This window comes from Aulonocara stuartgranti (genome assembly GCF_965226115.1).
Source record: "Aulonocara stuartgranti genome assembly, chromosome: 22".
In the NCBI taxonomy this organism is placed as follows: Eukaryota; Metazoa; Chordata; class Actinopteri; order Cichliformes; family Cichlidae; genus Aulonocara; species Aulonocara stuartgranti.
Genome location: NC_138957.1, coordinates 10,485,739 through 10,502,109, shown reverse-complemented (window position 1 = coordinate 10,502,109; position 16,371 = coordinate 10,485,739). Strand labels below are relative to the sequence as shown.

The 16,371-nt window shown below is 41.9% G+C and overlaps 1 protein-coding gene across 9 annotated transcripts in view; it reads left to right on the top strand.

Moving 5' to 3' along the window:
• phactr4a (phosphatase and actin regulator 4a) overlaps positions 1 to 16,371 on the top strand; it is a 36,937-nt gene that overhangs the window by 14,733 nt on the left and 5,833 nt on the right. For 4 of the 9 annotated variants that reach the window (XM_082521369.1, XM_082521368.1, XM_082521367.1 and 1 more), the window contains 7 exons: positions 6,718 to 6,888; positions 6,978 to 7,058; positions 7,136 to 8,329; positions 9,949 to 10,317; positions 13,021 to 13,152; positions 13,649 to 14,225; positions 14,734 to 14,966. In XM_082521369.1, the coding sequence (XP_082377495.1) occupies positions 6,718 to 6,888; positions 6,978 to 7,058; positions 7,136 to 8,329; positions 9,949 to 10,317; positions 13,021 to 13,152; positions 13,649 to 14,225; positions 14,734 to 14,966 (2,757 nt within the window). The remainder of the gene's footprint in view (positions 1 to 6,717; positions 6,889 to 6,977; positions 7,059 to 7,135; positions 8,330 to 9,948; positions 10,318 to 13,020; positions 13,153 to 13,648; positions 14,226 to 14,733; positions 14,967 to 16,371) is intronic. The other 5 variants (XM_082521370.1, XM_082521366.1, XM_082521372.1 and 2 more) reach the window with 5 other exon arrangements.

The following is a 16,371-nucleotide window of genomic DNA, read 5'->3' as shown; positions in this document are numbered from 1 at the left end:
CATTTTTTTTCTGGTCTACATGGGAAAATTATGTGGTAAATATGTGAATCTGTGGCTCAGTGCATCAGAGATGAACATTTTAAAAGCAGCGGCAGATTCAAATTTGCCAACCTGATGGGGTCATTAAGATGTGATGGGGCTTGATTATTCAAGGCCTTGTTTGTGAGGAGAAGGATTTTAAATTTAAATCTGGATTTAACAGGTAGCCAATGAAAAGAAGCCAATATAAGAAAAATGTGCTCTCTCTTTCTAGTCCTGGTCAGTACTGTTGCTTCAGATTCTCAAATCAAATCAAATCACTTTTATTGTCACATCACATGTGCAGTAGGGCTGCCACAAACGATTATTTTGATAGTCGACTAGTCACCGATTATTTTTGCGATTAGTCGACTAATCAGATCATGCATCCATTGGACGTAAAACGTACAGCTTATTGCACCAGCAGCATCTGCTCTTATATAACTATCATTAGCTTACAGCTTTAAGTGTTTACGGTATGTGCTAACTAAAAATAAAGACAAGATGATAGTTTATTAAATTTTAATGAAATTTGCAGATTCTTTCGGTGAAGTTTAATAAACTCCTTGCTATCTAAAATATAACGGGACACCGGAGTATATTCTCGAGCGTCTCACACTTCTGATAACCAGTTGTTTATTCAGCTGTGTAAAAACTATAACTTTAATCTCAGCCAAACCGATTTACTCAGGAACAAATAAAATATTAAAAAAGCCAAACAATAACATTTTTAAGTTATCTAAGTGACTTATATATATTTAACCTGAGTAGCGACAGACGGCAGTGGGTTTGAAAACGATTTGGGTGAGCCTTGCCCCGGCTAACTATCGAGCTAGTGGGTAACAGACGTCTCCGAAAACGTCGGAGCGCTTTTGAAAATATGTGGTGTCTTGATAAACTGAGCAGATATTTGAGGTTTACACAGCTACATTCTCGCATGAAAATATGTTAAACGTTTATTTTGTGACCCAGAAAGAATAATAAGAGTAATATTAAAACTAACTAGCTGCCGCCATTGTTGGAAACTGAGCTGGGCTGCGCTATGAATTCTGGGACACAGCTTCTTCTTCTTCTTCGGGGTTAATGGCAGCTGGCATCCTTGTACATGCAGTGCTGCCATCTTCTGTGTCAGGCCGTTATTACACTCTTAAATCCTACTGCTTACCGGTATTCCTGCGTCTTTTGTGATCTTACAAAGCTTCAAACGACGCGTCGACTATTAAATCAGTCGTCGACGATTTTGATAGTCGACGTAATCGTGACTAGTCGACTAATCGTGGCAGCCCTAATGTGCAGGTACATTGGTACAGCACATGTGAGTGAAATTCTTGTGTGCGAGCTTCACAAGCAACAGAGTTGTGCAAAATACAATAATGTAAACAAGCAAAATACAAGAATGGCTACATCTGAAACTAATAAATATATGTACAATATATAATAGTATATGCATTTCTGGATGTGTATACTAAATATTTTTCTACGTGTGTGTGTGTGTGTGTGTGTGTGTGTGTGTGTACACATATTTTACAATTTAAATAGAGTAAACAATAAATAAAATGTATAAAATAAAATATACAGAGTTGAGACATGTGCAAAACAGTGGCATTACTGTACAGTATGGAGTGCATAATGTTAAAGTTCCAGTAGTGAAGCTGAGGTGTCTATGACGTGTTCAGCAGTCTGATGGCCTGATGGAAAAAGCTGTCTCTCAGTCTGCTGGTACGGGACCGGATGCTGCAGAACCTCCTTCCTGATGGAAGTAGTCTGAACAGTTTATGGCTGGGGTGACTGGAGTCCTTGATTATCCTCCCCGCTTTCCTCAGGCACCGCTTCCTGTAGATGTCTTGGAGGGAGGGAAGCTCACCTCCAATTATCCGTTCAGAGCACCGCACTACTCGCTGGAGAGCTTTGCAGTTGTAGGCGGTGCTGTTGCCATACCAGGTGGTGATGCATCCAGTGAGGATGCTCTCAATGGCACAGTGATAGAAGGTCCTGAGGATGCGGGGGCTCATGCCGAATCTTTTCAGTCTCCTGAGAAAGAAGAGGCGCTGCTGCGCCTTCTTCACTGTTTTGTTTGTGTGTACTGACCACGTAAGATCCTCAGCCAGGTGTACACCAAGGAACCGGAAGCTGCTCACTCTCTCCACAGCAGCGCCGTTGATGGTGATGGGGGTGTGTACTTCTCTGCACCTCCGGAAGTCCACTATCAACTCCTTTGTCTTTGCGACGTTGAGGGTGAGATGGTTGTCTTGACACCAGTGGGTCAGGGCGCTGACCTCCTCCCTGTAAGCTGTCTCATCACTGTTGGTGATAAGACCCACCACTGTAGTGTCGGGTTTTGGATTGACTGAAGGTTTTTTAGGACATTCTGATAATAATAATAAAAAAAAAAAATTACCGTAGTCCAGCCTAGAAGTAATAAACTAGTTTTTTAGCATCACTCTGAGATGGGATGTTTTTGTAATTTTAGAGATATTGTGCAAATGGAAGAAAGCAGTCATACATAGTTCTGTAATATGTGCATTGAAGGACATATCATGGTCAAGAATGACTCGGTTTTATCAGAATTTAGAAGCGGTCTCTGCTGCAACTTCTCTGCCTGTTCTGGTCTCCTCTGTGCCTTTCTCTTTTTTTTTTTTTTTTCTTTTGTGAAAAGGCTTTAGCTGAACTGATAACTAAGGGTGTTATAGGCTGGCCTCCCTACTTCCCATTATGAATCCTATTGATCATATTTGGGGCAGTGTTGCATTTTAACCCTTTAAGACCTACCATAGAACCAAGTCCGCCAGAGCTTATATTATATTTTTACATGCTGTGGAGCCATTTTTGGGAGCATTTCAAGTTGCTATACATCAATACAACCATTATAGCCCAAACTTTAATAATATGTCTGCATTAGGTGCATAGTAATTACATAAATTGCAAAAAAGTGCAATAAACTACAAAAAAATTGAAAATTGAAAACGAAAATAAATATTATAGTGCAAATTTGCAAAATAACAGCATATGCATCAAAATAAACTATTTCCAGCAGTGCAATATGAGTCCTAAGCATCCCAGAAACGACACAGAAAGTCATAAACTCAAACATAACTTTTTAAAACACAAGTATAGGCTCATAAGGCCCCGATCGTAAAAAAACTACATTTCCGCAAAATGACGTCACTTCCGGTTTCGGGCAGGTCATGCGGTCATGTGATAGTTCGCGCTGATGGACGTAGGAAGTGTTACAAACAGCTGATCGGATCGGCGAAGCGTGTTTCTGGAATATCATGTTTTTGTTGCTGCAAGTGATTTTTATGCAGTTTTTGCAAAGCTATATGTGGAAGGAAACTGTGACCTAGGACAAGCTGATGGCATAAGATGTAAGTACAACTCCTCCGGTTTCATATGCAAAAAAAATTATTGCGCTAGCTTACGTGGTTGCAGAGCTACCGGGATTTAAAAATAGTTACGCAAAATGGAGCGTGCCCGCTCCGATCGGCTGTAAAGGGTTAATGCCCCTTAGCATAATTAGTCACTAGGTCAACCTGCTTTGCAACAAAGCTGGTGGAATCCCAGATATTTTTCATTGAATGCTGTTTGTCAATCCCCCATCAATCAACACAGGCAGTTGGGTTGGAGCTGCCGGAGAGTGTGTCTCCTGTGAGATTGTTGGGTGGTCAGAGATGGGAGAGTTTCAGATGTGACTTGGCCTTTGATCAACAGTGACACACTGATGCCTGAACACGCCTGCCCTTAATAAACAATTCTTTCATGAGATCATTCAAAAAACATCCGGGCTTGAGCCATGGATGACCCCCCCCGAGGATTTCAGAGACAAATGGTGGGGGGTTGGTCATTAAATGCCATTTTGAAATATTCTGTCAGTTAACAGTTTGATGGATGACCCTGCTGCAAATATTTCATCAGGTCGTTATAAATTAAATGCATACAGATCTGTGTCAGAGGCAGCCCTGTTAGTGTGGCTGTGGTGGATCAGTATTTTTTGATAGCTTGTGGTTAACACCAACACTAGGGCTGGGCCATATCATACTGTTCACGGTAATACCGGTATAACGTTGGGCAACAATAAGACAATGAAATATCGCAATAGAATATGGGTAAAACGCGCCTTTGTTTTCATATGCACATGGTGGAAAAAGCATGGCGGCGACGGAGAATGAGAAGGGCGAAAGCGGATCGTTGAATGAAACGGATGAACCAGAATTTGTTTGTAAAAATGCTGCAACTTCAGTGGTGTGGAACTGGTTTAGCTTTCGTCCGTCAGATACACACCAAAGCACTATTTTTGGTAGAGCATGCTTAAAATCAATCCTTTGATTTTTCTGAAAATCGTCAGCACCCCTTATAATCCCGTGTGCCTTATGTATGAATTCTGGTTGTGTTTACTGACCTCAAAACGATTTTATGTCGTACACGGCGCTCGAAAATCTGTCAAATGTTTTAGTACGACTTTGCTAAGCTACGAACCCGCACCGCTTGATGGATTGTCGGAGCATTACAGCTATCGTAGGCAGGCGCCTCGCAGAGTGATACGTACTGTGCTTCAACATAATATTACCGTATTGTGTGTGTATAACCTCTTTAAGTTTCGTGGACATTATACATGGTCATGCTGAGGATATGTCGGCCAATTTCCACTGGAAATGCCTTTTGGTTAAACTGTCAGCAAGGAATTTGCATTTTCACTGTTAAATTTTTATATAACTTTAATGCACATAAAAAAAAAAAAAAAAAAAAAAAACCCCAAAAAAACCAGCTGCTTGTTTAAGTGAAAATACATTTATTTATTTTTTTTCTTTAGCACTAATAAAGTTGTGGAGTTGTAAAGTATTTTGTCTAGTGTCAATTATATCGTCAGTTATATTGTTTTTGCAATTTTTCAAATGTATATCGTGATAAATATTTTTGGTCATATCGGCCTGCTCTAACCAATACAACACTTTCCAGATCTGCCAGTTTTATAGACACAAATAGACTGTTAATAACAAGAAGCATCAATGTGTTCCCAAACCATTTAAAATTTTTCATTGGTCTTATGACAGAGCAGTTTTTTCCACATTGCCTCGGTCCATTTTAAATGAGTTTCGGCCTCAAGAATACTTTGGCGATTCTGGATCATATGGCTTCTTCTTTCCATGACAGTGCTTCAAATTGTGGATGGCATGGCAAACTGTGGTTAGACAGAGTGATTTCCTGAGCTGTTGCAGTGATTATCATCACAGAATCATTTCTGTTATTAACGCTGTGGGCCTTCGTGCCCAAAGATCATGGACATTCAATACTGATTTTTCTGCATTATCCCTCCAGGATTTTATCCAGATTTTCAGACTTTTTGTCTTCTATTCCCCTCGGGGGTGGAGCACAATGTTCTGAGGACTCTGACCAATGGCCACATTTATCTAAACCCTGTGCCACACCGGTCACAGCTCAGTTTCTCACTGTGAGGCATATTGAGATAAGAAAATTATAAGAATTTTGAATTGGTGACTAATGACTAGTTTGCCGATCTGTTAGTTTGACCTTTGCCCGGTCTGGCTGAGTGTGAAATGTAACCGAAATGCTGTGTATAGCATTTTTAAGAAATTCTCTCTGGACCTGTTCCTGAAGGAACTTGTTGGGTATGTCATTGACTGCCAAAATATAAAATGAACTCATTTATAGTAGAGAGGGATGCATAAAATGTGTAGTCTAACCGCTACAGCTAAATAAGCACATTTTAATATTCCTTTCAGGGACATTAAACGTTGAAATGCCACAGGACTTCCTGTCACTGTCTGCCATGCTCCAGTGCAGTATTGTGTAACAGTTATAACTGCTGCCGACTCACCACCTAAGAATTATAATGGTAGATTCACACCCACTTATGGCTTTCTCGGGATTTTCAAAACACCTCCTCTGGAATGCTCCTGTTCTAGAATGGGGGTGGCTGTAGCTCAGGTGGTAGAGCGGTCACCTACTCACAGGAAGGTTGGTGGTTTGATTCCAGGCTCCTCCAGTCTACATGCCAAATATCCTTGGGCAAAATACTAACCCCATGTTGCCCTCCAATGCATTCATTGGAGTGAGAATGCGAGTGAATGCTAGATAGAAGCACTAAAAACCTTAGATCAAGTGCTTGTGTGAATGGTTATGATTGGGTGAATGCGCAAGTTGTATAAAGCGCTTTGAGTGCTCAGTGAGAGTAGAAAAGCGCTATTTTAGAATCAGTCCATTTACCAATTCTAACTCAGATATGTACTTTCCCCCTTAAAGCCAAGAATATTTCAGGTTTTCAGTTTGATAGTGGTGGTGTGACAAATGGAGGAGAATACCACATGGTCTTGAATCCCCACTGTCACCTTAGTGGCAACCCCCACACACACACACACACACACACACACACACACACACACACACACACACACACACACACACACATATTAATTCACACCACCCTGTAAATAGTAGTAGGAGGTGGAGGAGTGGAATTTGGACTGGACTTGTTTAGAGGTTAGTGTTTTCATTATGGCGGTTAATAAGGCAGCTCTGCCTTACATTTGAAATCTAACTGCACTGGTGCAGCCTGTAAAGGCTGTTTAGTTTTTACATTAGACGGTTGTATGTTCTCAAAATAAGGGATAAGTGTGACACTGGATTAATGTGTGAGGGTGTTGTCATGAGTTGAAATTGTTTTTCTGTGTCCTGTTCATGCAGATGATGAGGTTGACCTACAACAGAGCACAAAAGGAGGTGAGGAAGGCAGCTCTGGTGGAGGAACGCCTCCAGCTAAACGTAAAGGCAAGTTTTCCAAAATGGGAAATATCTTCAAGCCCTGGAAATGGAGGAAGAAGAAGCCAAGTGACAAGTTCACAGAAACATCCATAGGTATGGTTACTACAGGATTTTGTCGCGTTTGCATGTTGTGTAAATCATTACATCGTGCTTAATGTATGTGTTTTTACTTTTTGTTTTAGTTTTGGAGAGGAAGATTTCAGTTAGGAAAAGCCGCCAAGAGTTAATAGCAAAAGGCGTTCTAAAGGACGACCCAGAGAACGGTAGGCAGACCTGTAATACGCATTCTGTGGCTGAACTGGATCCAACTTTAATGACACTCGTTTCACTGTTTTGACAGAGAGTAATGAAGTGAACCACTCCAAAGCTCCACCAGTTAAAAATGGTCACCCTGTGCCAATGGATGTGGACAGATTCTCAGAAGCGGGGGTGCGAGTGTCTCGAGGGGAGTCGGACATTAAGGTGAATTCCAGGCTACCCCAACTAGATGAACGTCGTAACCGAGTGCCGTCTGACGCTTCTCGAAGTAACCGGGCACCGCTGGATGTGGACACTCATGCACGGCTCGCTGTTGATGTAGACAAACGAAGCCGTCTGCCATCAGATATTGATAAGAAAGGAGGAACTCTACCTCGAGGGTCTCAACAAGATGATAGATACCGTAGAGATGAGAGAAGAGATGGCAGAGATGAAAAGAAGGACAGGGAAGAAAGGGATAGGCGAGAGGAAAGAGAAAGGGATGGTGGAGTTGACCGGAGAGAAGATAGAGACTACAGAGAAAGGCGAGAATGGAGGGATGAAAGGACAGATAGAGACAGAGAACGGCGGGACCGGGACGAGCGTGAGAGGCGGGACCGCGACGAGGACAAGAGGCGGGACCGCGACGAGGACAAGAGGCGGGACCGCGACGAGGACAAGAGGCGGGACCGCGACGAGGACAAGAGGCGGGACCGCGACGAGGACAAGAGGCGGGACCGGGAGGACCTTGAAAGGAGGGATCGGGATGAGAGGGAGCGTCGAGTCCGCGAAGAGAAGGACAGGAAAGACAGAGATGAAAGAGAACGACGAGAGCGGGATGAGAGGGACAAGAGGGATAGGGACGACAGGGAAAGGAGAGACAGGGATGAAAGAGAACGCCGCGAGCGGGAGGACAGAGAAAATAGGAAGCGTGATGAAAGAGAAAAAAGGGATGACAGAGACAGGAGAGAAGAGAGGGATCGGCGTCCCGAGAGAGACTGGCGAGAGAACAAAGATGACAGGGACAGAGAAAACCACGAGAGGAAAGATGCTCGAGTAGAGAGGGAGGACAAACGGGATAACTGGGCCAAAAGAAATGAGAGAGAGAGGCCAGGACCCCAGCGGTCTGTGGACAACTTTCAGCCTATCATCAGGCCTGCCTCTGAGATTGACTTGAGGCCTCCTCTCCAGAAGAGCTCCTCAGAGGAAAGCAAGAAAGTTCGCCCTGCGTCAGAGTCTGACCGAAGGAGCACCCTGCCCAGATACGTAGCCCCTGCAGAGTTCAGAGAACGATCAGGTGAGGTCTCTCTCTCAGAAGCCTTTAGTGATACCCAAGTTGTTTGATCTGCTTTTTGATAACTCACTGAAGGAAACTTGAAAAAGTGCATTTTGGACAAACTGAAAGTTCGTCTATATCACCGTTTGGTTTAGGTGGCTGGCCAGAACATCTTACAGTAAACGGATGGTTTCCTTTTAACTTACTTTTTGATACCAGTCTCATCTTTCAGCTTCCTTTTGTGTCAAAATATATTTCTTACATACTCACCAAATGTTAATTTGACCTTCTACTTGCTCAAGGAATGAAAACCACAATTCAACACAAAATATACTAAGGTGTGGTTTGCAGGTTTAATTTCAACCTTTTGTCATGTTATGAGCAACATGGCCATCTTTGATAATTGCGATTTCATGAAAATGTGACTGCACTGATGTGCTTGAGCTTTCTGTGTCAAGTAAAGAGCAGTCACTCTGGACATGAACCAGCACACAGTGATCTGATCATGAAAGGTTTACCCACAATGCACCTTTTGAAGTTGTCTGCAGTGAATTATCAAAAATACATCCTGAAATTGTGCAGTTTTGCAGTACAGGTGCTCAGCTTTCTGATGAAGTCTTGCCTGCCTTTTTTTTTTGTTATTGTTATTGTACAAAAGACAGCTGATTCACGTTGTAGGAACTGATTTTTTTAAATTAATTTTTTTAAATTGAATAACTCCTGTAGGCCTGTGAGTGAGTAGTTGTTAGGAGCCAGTAGTGTGTGTGTAGCACATGTCTGGATTTCACAAGCTGCAAGTTTCCCATATTGTGTAAGAACAATGATTTTGCCTTATTTCATCTTAAACAACTTTTGCTTCTGCATCAGTGTAGTGGCACTTCCAGAGCCACTGTATCTGCATTTCATGTAGGGAAAAGGAGTTACTTACTAAGCTTGTAGTGACTTAAATGTTTCAAGTGGACTACTACCAAGGCAGTTTATTATAATCTAAGCATTTTTGTCTGCAAGTTAAATTATCTGTTGGTTGATATTTTGTTATCGACCAACAGATACGATGGCAATTCAAATTTGCTGTCGTATCTGTTGTTTACCTGTTTAGTTGATGAAACCAATTTGAATCTGCGATGTAATTTCTTGTGTCTGTGCCTGTTTTCTTAATCAGTGGATGCTTAGCTATGATGAAACCACTGCTAATCAGTGTCCTGATGGTGTTGCAAAGGCATTTTTAGTAAATGACTAAACCCTTATTTTGATGGGCTAATGAAGATGAACCGGTAAATGCTGAGCTTAGATACATGAATCTAGGTGAACACGAAAAGCGGGAAAACAAATCATTAAGACCCCTCCGTGCATCTTTGATCCTCCTCCTTGTCTGCTGTGTGTGATTTTTACATCATGTGATTCACGTTGCCTCTCATCCTCTAATAATTGCAGAACCTTGATCCGAGTTGCCCTCCCTCTGGTTAAGCTCTATTATTTTATAAGCCTGACTCGGGCATCAGCTTCTCCTTCAGCGTTCCCTTTCATGTTTCCTGTTTATGCAGCAGCATTTTGTGTTTATGCAGCACCTTATTGTGACCTTGTCTTTAATGTGTGTGTGCGCGTGTGTGTTTGTGTGTGTGTGTCTACCCCCTCTGTAGAGTCTGCTGGTGTCCGCTTCACCCCTGACACTCCTCCAACACAGGACTCACAGCAATTGCCTCTCCCACCCAAACAAGCTTTGCTCCCCCCCAAGTTCCTCGCTAGTCCTATCTATGAGTCCACCAGGAGTCCGACCCCCTCCTCGTCTTCATCCTCTTCGTCTTCGTCTTCCTCCTCCTCTGCTGCTGTATCTATAGCCAAACCCCCAAGGACGGTGTCCCTAATTATAGATGACGCTTCCCGACCTTCCCTCATTGCTGCTTCCTCAACTGACTCTGACACACCGCCCCCCGTTCCTCCCCATGCCAAACAACCTCCTGTCCCCCCACCAAAACCCACCAACCGCAACAGCAACCCTGCACTGCTTGGTGAGTTTGTTGCCTGCTTCTGCTGTTTTACATTGTTTGTTTTTACAGGATTCATCAAACAAAATCCCAAAATGGCCTTTTTAGGAGCAAGTACAAAGACGACAGAGGGAAGATGTTTTGGTTTTTAGAAAAAGAGGCTATTAAATGACATTTCAATGCTGGGTTTAAAGTGTCGCTGACTGTAGTAGTGGTACTTCTGGTGGAAAAATAGAATAATGGAAAAATTTTCTAATAGAAAAGCAGGTGCATGGTGGACATTGTTCCTTAGGTCACAGGTCAAACTCTGGAGATCAGTGAGTGTTTCAGAGTTTTTCCCCCGTTGTTTATGGGAAAGGTATGTTATACATGACCAGATAAGTCTTTCTACAGACTTCAGCAAATACATGGTGCTGGACACTTTTAGCTACTTGGAATAGACAGGGCCCAAGTCTGGGGTTTTTTTTGCTGTTAGAAAGGATATGTTTGCAAAGTCTTTGTTTAATTCATCATATTTACATGGAACATTAGGTAAATACTATTTACCATAGTAAAGGCTCTGCCTTCATAGAACCGATCTGTCATTAAAGTCATTATTACAACTGTAGTTCACGTTAAAATAGATGCTGTGAAAAAGGCCTTGTTCAGTGACTTGTATATGAATAACAGCGTGATTATGACTTCGTTTCATATTTAGATCTTGCAGGTTTGACTATTAGCGAATTCAAAGACATTGTGATTCTATCTGAAAGAATTGAATAGAATAATCCTTTAATTGTCCCACAAGGAGAAATTTGGTTGTAACAGCAGCAGAATAAAAGCACATATATAAACAGAACAGAAACATACACAACGTTTACAGGAGAAAATATTTACATCATGGAAAATAGTTACAATAACAGAGTACTGTACAGTTATTAAGATTAAAGTATAGGTGTTTTTTTAATATATGTATAAACTGAGAAAAGTAATGTGCAAGTAAAAATAGTCCATATAAGTAGATAGAAGTGCTTTTTTCCCCCTTGTCCTTCTTTCTTTCTGTTTTGGTCCTTACAGAAAAGGTTAGCTAAGCACTTAGCCAGGCCAGCCTAGAACCAAACATCTTGCTGCAACAGAGAGCTACAAATAAGGAAAACTGTCTCATAGTAATCACATGCTCATCCAAACACTGACTGTTGTTTGTCAAGGTCATTCTTGTTACCAGCTTGACTTTAACATTCAGGATCACACAAACACAAAACAATGCCTGATCAGTGATCTGCATACAGTCATGAACAGACATGTTAGTTAACTTCCTTTACATCTTTAGTTGTTGTTCTGAGCTGCTTGTCTGAGGTCACAGATCAGCTTTGTGCTTCATCCCACTTATAAGAGAATGACCACAGAACTAAGTTGTCTCCATTTATAGACATTTTCAATGGACTGAATGTAGACTGATGACTTCAACCTTTTCCAGCTAATTTCTCTCTTTGGTGAGGCATGCTCTAACCCAAACCTCCATGTTTGCTAAACCCTTACTACAGTCAGCTTTTGTTATTGGCCAAAGGGCTCACATAGTTCAGAATCAGAAAGACTTCATTTGTCCCCAAGGGGCAATTAAGATAGTTCATGTAGTGATATATGCAATTAAAAATAAATTGTGACTTAGATACAGGTGTTTCAGACCTCATTAAAAGTATTAAAAGCTCACAGTAGTAGAATTGCTCTTTAGTGGATTTGAAGTTGTAAATGTGCTGCTTTTACTTCACCATTTGAACATGATGTAATCCTGATATACAGAATATCCGTACTTGTTCACGGATGTCACTGATGTGTGTGCTTTCCAGTATGTCACCAGTTGTGAAGTTTCGGTGTTTCCGCCACTCTCAGTCGAGGAGACACGCACGAGCTTGCTCCTCTTATGCAGCATTAGTAGTATTGCACCGCAAGGCAGATTTATGGAAAAAAAAAAAAAAGGATTGGCTTTTAGTATTTATGTCTTTGTCCCAGCATGCCACAGCTGCTCCTGTTTACAGCACTGTATCTGAAACCTGCTGATTCTCTGTGGCAGTGACACATTCCACTGCCTTTTGTCAAGCGTTGCACGTTACTGCAGTATATGATTGTGATAAAGAAAAGGTCTCATCTTCTGTTTTCAGTTTTCATTTCTGTTCCCTCTGTGATGCTTTGTTCCTACTTTTTAAGGCTGTGTTATATTAAAAACTATGCTGTGTGATGTGTAAATCATTTAATGACCAGTATTGTGCATTTGAGACTGATATTTACATTTAGGGTTTTAATTTAGACCTGCAATAAAAAGGCTGATGATGATGATGATGATGATGATAATAATAATAATAATAATAATAATAATATTAATAATATTGAGTCCAGCTGATATGTATATGTGATTGTAGCTGCTGCTGATGGGCCAGCCAAAATGAGAAGAAACATAATTTCCCTGTGATTTAATTCCCTGAACTGTCAAGAATGTTTACCACACCACACTTTAGTGGGGTTTTTTTTTTTTTTTTTTTTTTTTTTAGATGCAATGAGGAAAGTGCTTATCTTTTGCTCTGAGATATTTTTCCACAGAAGTTGTTTACTGTGTAATGATGGATGTACACTCTGCTTCTGGCAAAGTAAAGCCAAGAAACCATTATCTGAACCCCCTCCCTCTCATATTCATCTCCCAACTTGGAATGTAAACCCAGCCCTATCCCTGACATCTCCACTCATTTTTGCCAGCTTCCACGTTGAACAGGGGCTCTAAGGTCAGACAGCCTTGTTACTGGACCAGCTGGAGACGCCAGAGTGAGCTCGGCCTCTACTTTTCTCTACCCTTGTACCTGCATCACAGGGCTGGCCAGTGCTGCTCAGGTACCCAGAGGGGCGCCACAATCCCGGTCTGTTGTAGTAAAGCCTGGAGAGGTGGAATAGAGCCACAAACTTCATACAACAGGGAATACCTCACCTTCATTTAACCCCAGACCTCCATCGCATGTGTTTTGTGGTTGTAGCTGTTTTTTAGCTCAGCTAATGTATGGCAAAAAAGCTCTGCATGGAAATGTGGTGGGCATTTAATTCTCAAAATGCTCCAAGCGTGCTCATCACACTGGAATGTTCATTAAAAGCCTGCTGATACAGCTAATACCTGTGTTACCCTCCACTGACTCAGCAGCCAGCTCTGAATTAACAGGAACATCTCTCCCTCACTAAAAATGACAGATTTGCTTTTTGTTCATTTTTGTTAATAAAACTAACCATACTCATTTACAGATTGAATGTGCGTCTAAACCTGCTCATGATAGGTTGTATATGTTGTCATCATGCTTTATAACAGGTACTGACTTGTTGTTGATTCTCTTTTTAACAGCAGAGCTTTCACAGGCTGGCTCTGGTGTAGGTGTTGTCCCGGTACCAACCAAACGCTCTCCGCCAACCCCACCAAAGAGGACAACCCCTGTCATCAAGCACCTTTCTGTGGATCCTTCTCCTCCCAGTCAGACCCCAGAGTCTGCCACCCGTGAGCCCTCCCCTGCCCCTGTTCTGGTGCCCCCTGCTGTCCTGAAAGGAAATACCACAGAGGAGAAGACAAATGGAGCAGTTCCTGAGACCTCCACTGAGCCTCTGCTTTTACCGCCCACCCACATACCTCCATCTCCCCCCAGGGTTCAGTCGCTCCAGCCACCCAGCATCCCCTCCACAGGTCCCATCCCCACGACGCAAATTAACCCGCCGAGCCCAACCACCGAGCCACCCAGCCAGCCTCCACTCCTCCCTCTACATGTTCGCATCTCTAGGGCTCTGGCCAGTCCCGGTGCACCTCAGCCAAACCCAGACGGTTCCCATAGAGCCCACTCACTGCTGTTTGAGGTACCACCAGCGATCCCCACAGAAGTGGGGCTTAACTCACGGCACTCTCTCCCCATCACCATCGAACCACTTAGGCTGTAAGTGCTCCATATGCTTCACATTATGCACTCATTATATAGTGACCAACACTGGGTAGGCACAGGTTTTATTTTTATTTATGTTTGGAATATGCAGATGCATAACAAATCAAGAGGCACATTTGGCTTTATTTTGGAAACGTAGCTTCATGACAGAATAGTTTGATGTGGGTTAATGTGCTTAAACCACATCATAATAATAAAACTGTTCAAAGTTTGAATGAGCTGCTGCAAACATAGTGTGTGGCTAAACTGTTATATCAAAATTAAACGCCTTTGAGTCTTCTATACAAATCGGTACAAACAGATGTTGTTTGATGGAGGCAAACGACCTCTGTTTTATTGCCTCAGCTGCGCACCAGGGATGGGCATTTCAAGCAGAAGTAGTTTTCAAATTCACAGCAAATATTTTATAATAGCACCCCACCCAATTGCTCCCAAATGCAATGTGCGGGTTTGTGACAGGGTGGGCTTATTGCTCTTTAACAGCTGCTGTGTTCCTTCACAGGCCAGAAGACGATGACTTTGACATTGAAGAGGAGATGCGCAAACTTACCCCTAAGCCGTCCAACCAGCCGGAGCTGGAGCCCCGCAGCAGGAGAGGTTTGATTGGAGACCCCAGAGTGTCCGTCATCCCTGAGGGTGGAGGCCCTGGAGACAGCGAGGAGGAGTCGGACTCAGATGGCCCCATCCTGTACAGAGAAGACGAAGAAAGTGATGAAGACGAGGAAGGCCCTCCAAGTAAGTTCCACTTGTAAAGTGACATTTAAAAATCCCACTTATCTTTAAGTACATTAAGATGAATAGAAAATAGTTTTCACCTCAGCTCACAGCCAAATTAGTGTCTCTCATTTCAGGAAATTGTTTTCAATAAAAGTAAAGGATGTGATATGTAATACTTAAAATATCAGTGTAATGGGAAATACTTCCTAAAGCACTGACATCTTAAAGCTGTCAGGTTTATGGTTTCAATGTTCCTCAAGCATAATAACTGAAAACATTCAAAGTAGAGCTGGGCGATATGAGATTTTTTCATATCACGATATGTTTTTTTCATTTCAGGCGATAACGATATCTATCACGATATAAGCCAAATAACTATATTTGTAAGATTTAAATGTGCCGTTGCTCACAAGTAAAATGTGAAATAATCAGCAGCTTGTTTTTATTTAAATATTTATTTCCCATAATAAGTTCAACAGGGTAGATGTACTTAAGGAACATGAGACTTTTTCAGATAAATAAAGACAAATATTGCAAACTACACAAAAGGCAGCCGCTAAAGCGTTTAAGTTTCAAAATAGAACAAACGAAACAGACTAAATTGTCAATTCCACTTAGAAACAAAATATTAATTCTAAAAATAAATCTTAGTTTGTTTTACAGAAGAACAGACAAAACTGACTAACTTTTGTCAATATCAAATAAACTGAGAACTAAAAGGAAATTCTCAATCTCTCCTTGTTGTATAGCTTAGCTTTTCAAACAGTTTTAACAGTTACTTTAGTCTGACAAAAGCCGAATGACGAATTAGCGCTTCCAGTCAGAGACTGAGGCTACGTCCACACGTACACGGGTATTTTTGAAAACTGAGATTTTCCGTTTCCGTTTTAAAAAATAATCCCGTCCACACATAAAGGCAGAAATGAAGGAAAACGCTGCTATGAACATGCCAAAGCAGCAGGTGGCGCTAGATTCCTAACCGTGCAGAAATGTTGGCCAATCAGAAGTCTAGAAGCCTCGGTGGGAAAAAGTAAACAAAGCTGGGGCATAGAAGCAGAACAGAGTCGTATGTGTGGAGGGACAGTAACTGTGTGTGTATGTAAGCATTTAAACACTGCAGAGAGTAGAATTAACAGTAACAGTATTGTAGAAATTCATTTCACCGAAACAATAACGTGGCGCACAGTGTGACGCATGCACCAGTTTATTGTATTTCCAGACTTGCTTTCGGCACAATTTACAGTGCACGCTACTCTGTTTTTTGTCAGATTTGAAATAGCCGAAATACCTTCACACTACGGAACTTCTATGGCTCTTCCGTTCGACAATCTCTCCGGCATTGGAACCATCATCTGTTTTCTCTTCGGTCACGCTCGGTTGATTTTTCTAGTCGGCACACTCATTTCCTCCATTACCCGCTGGC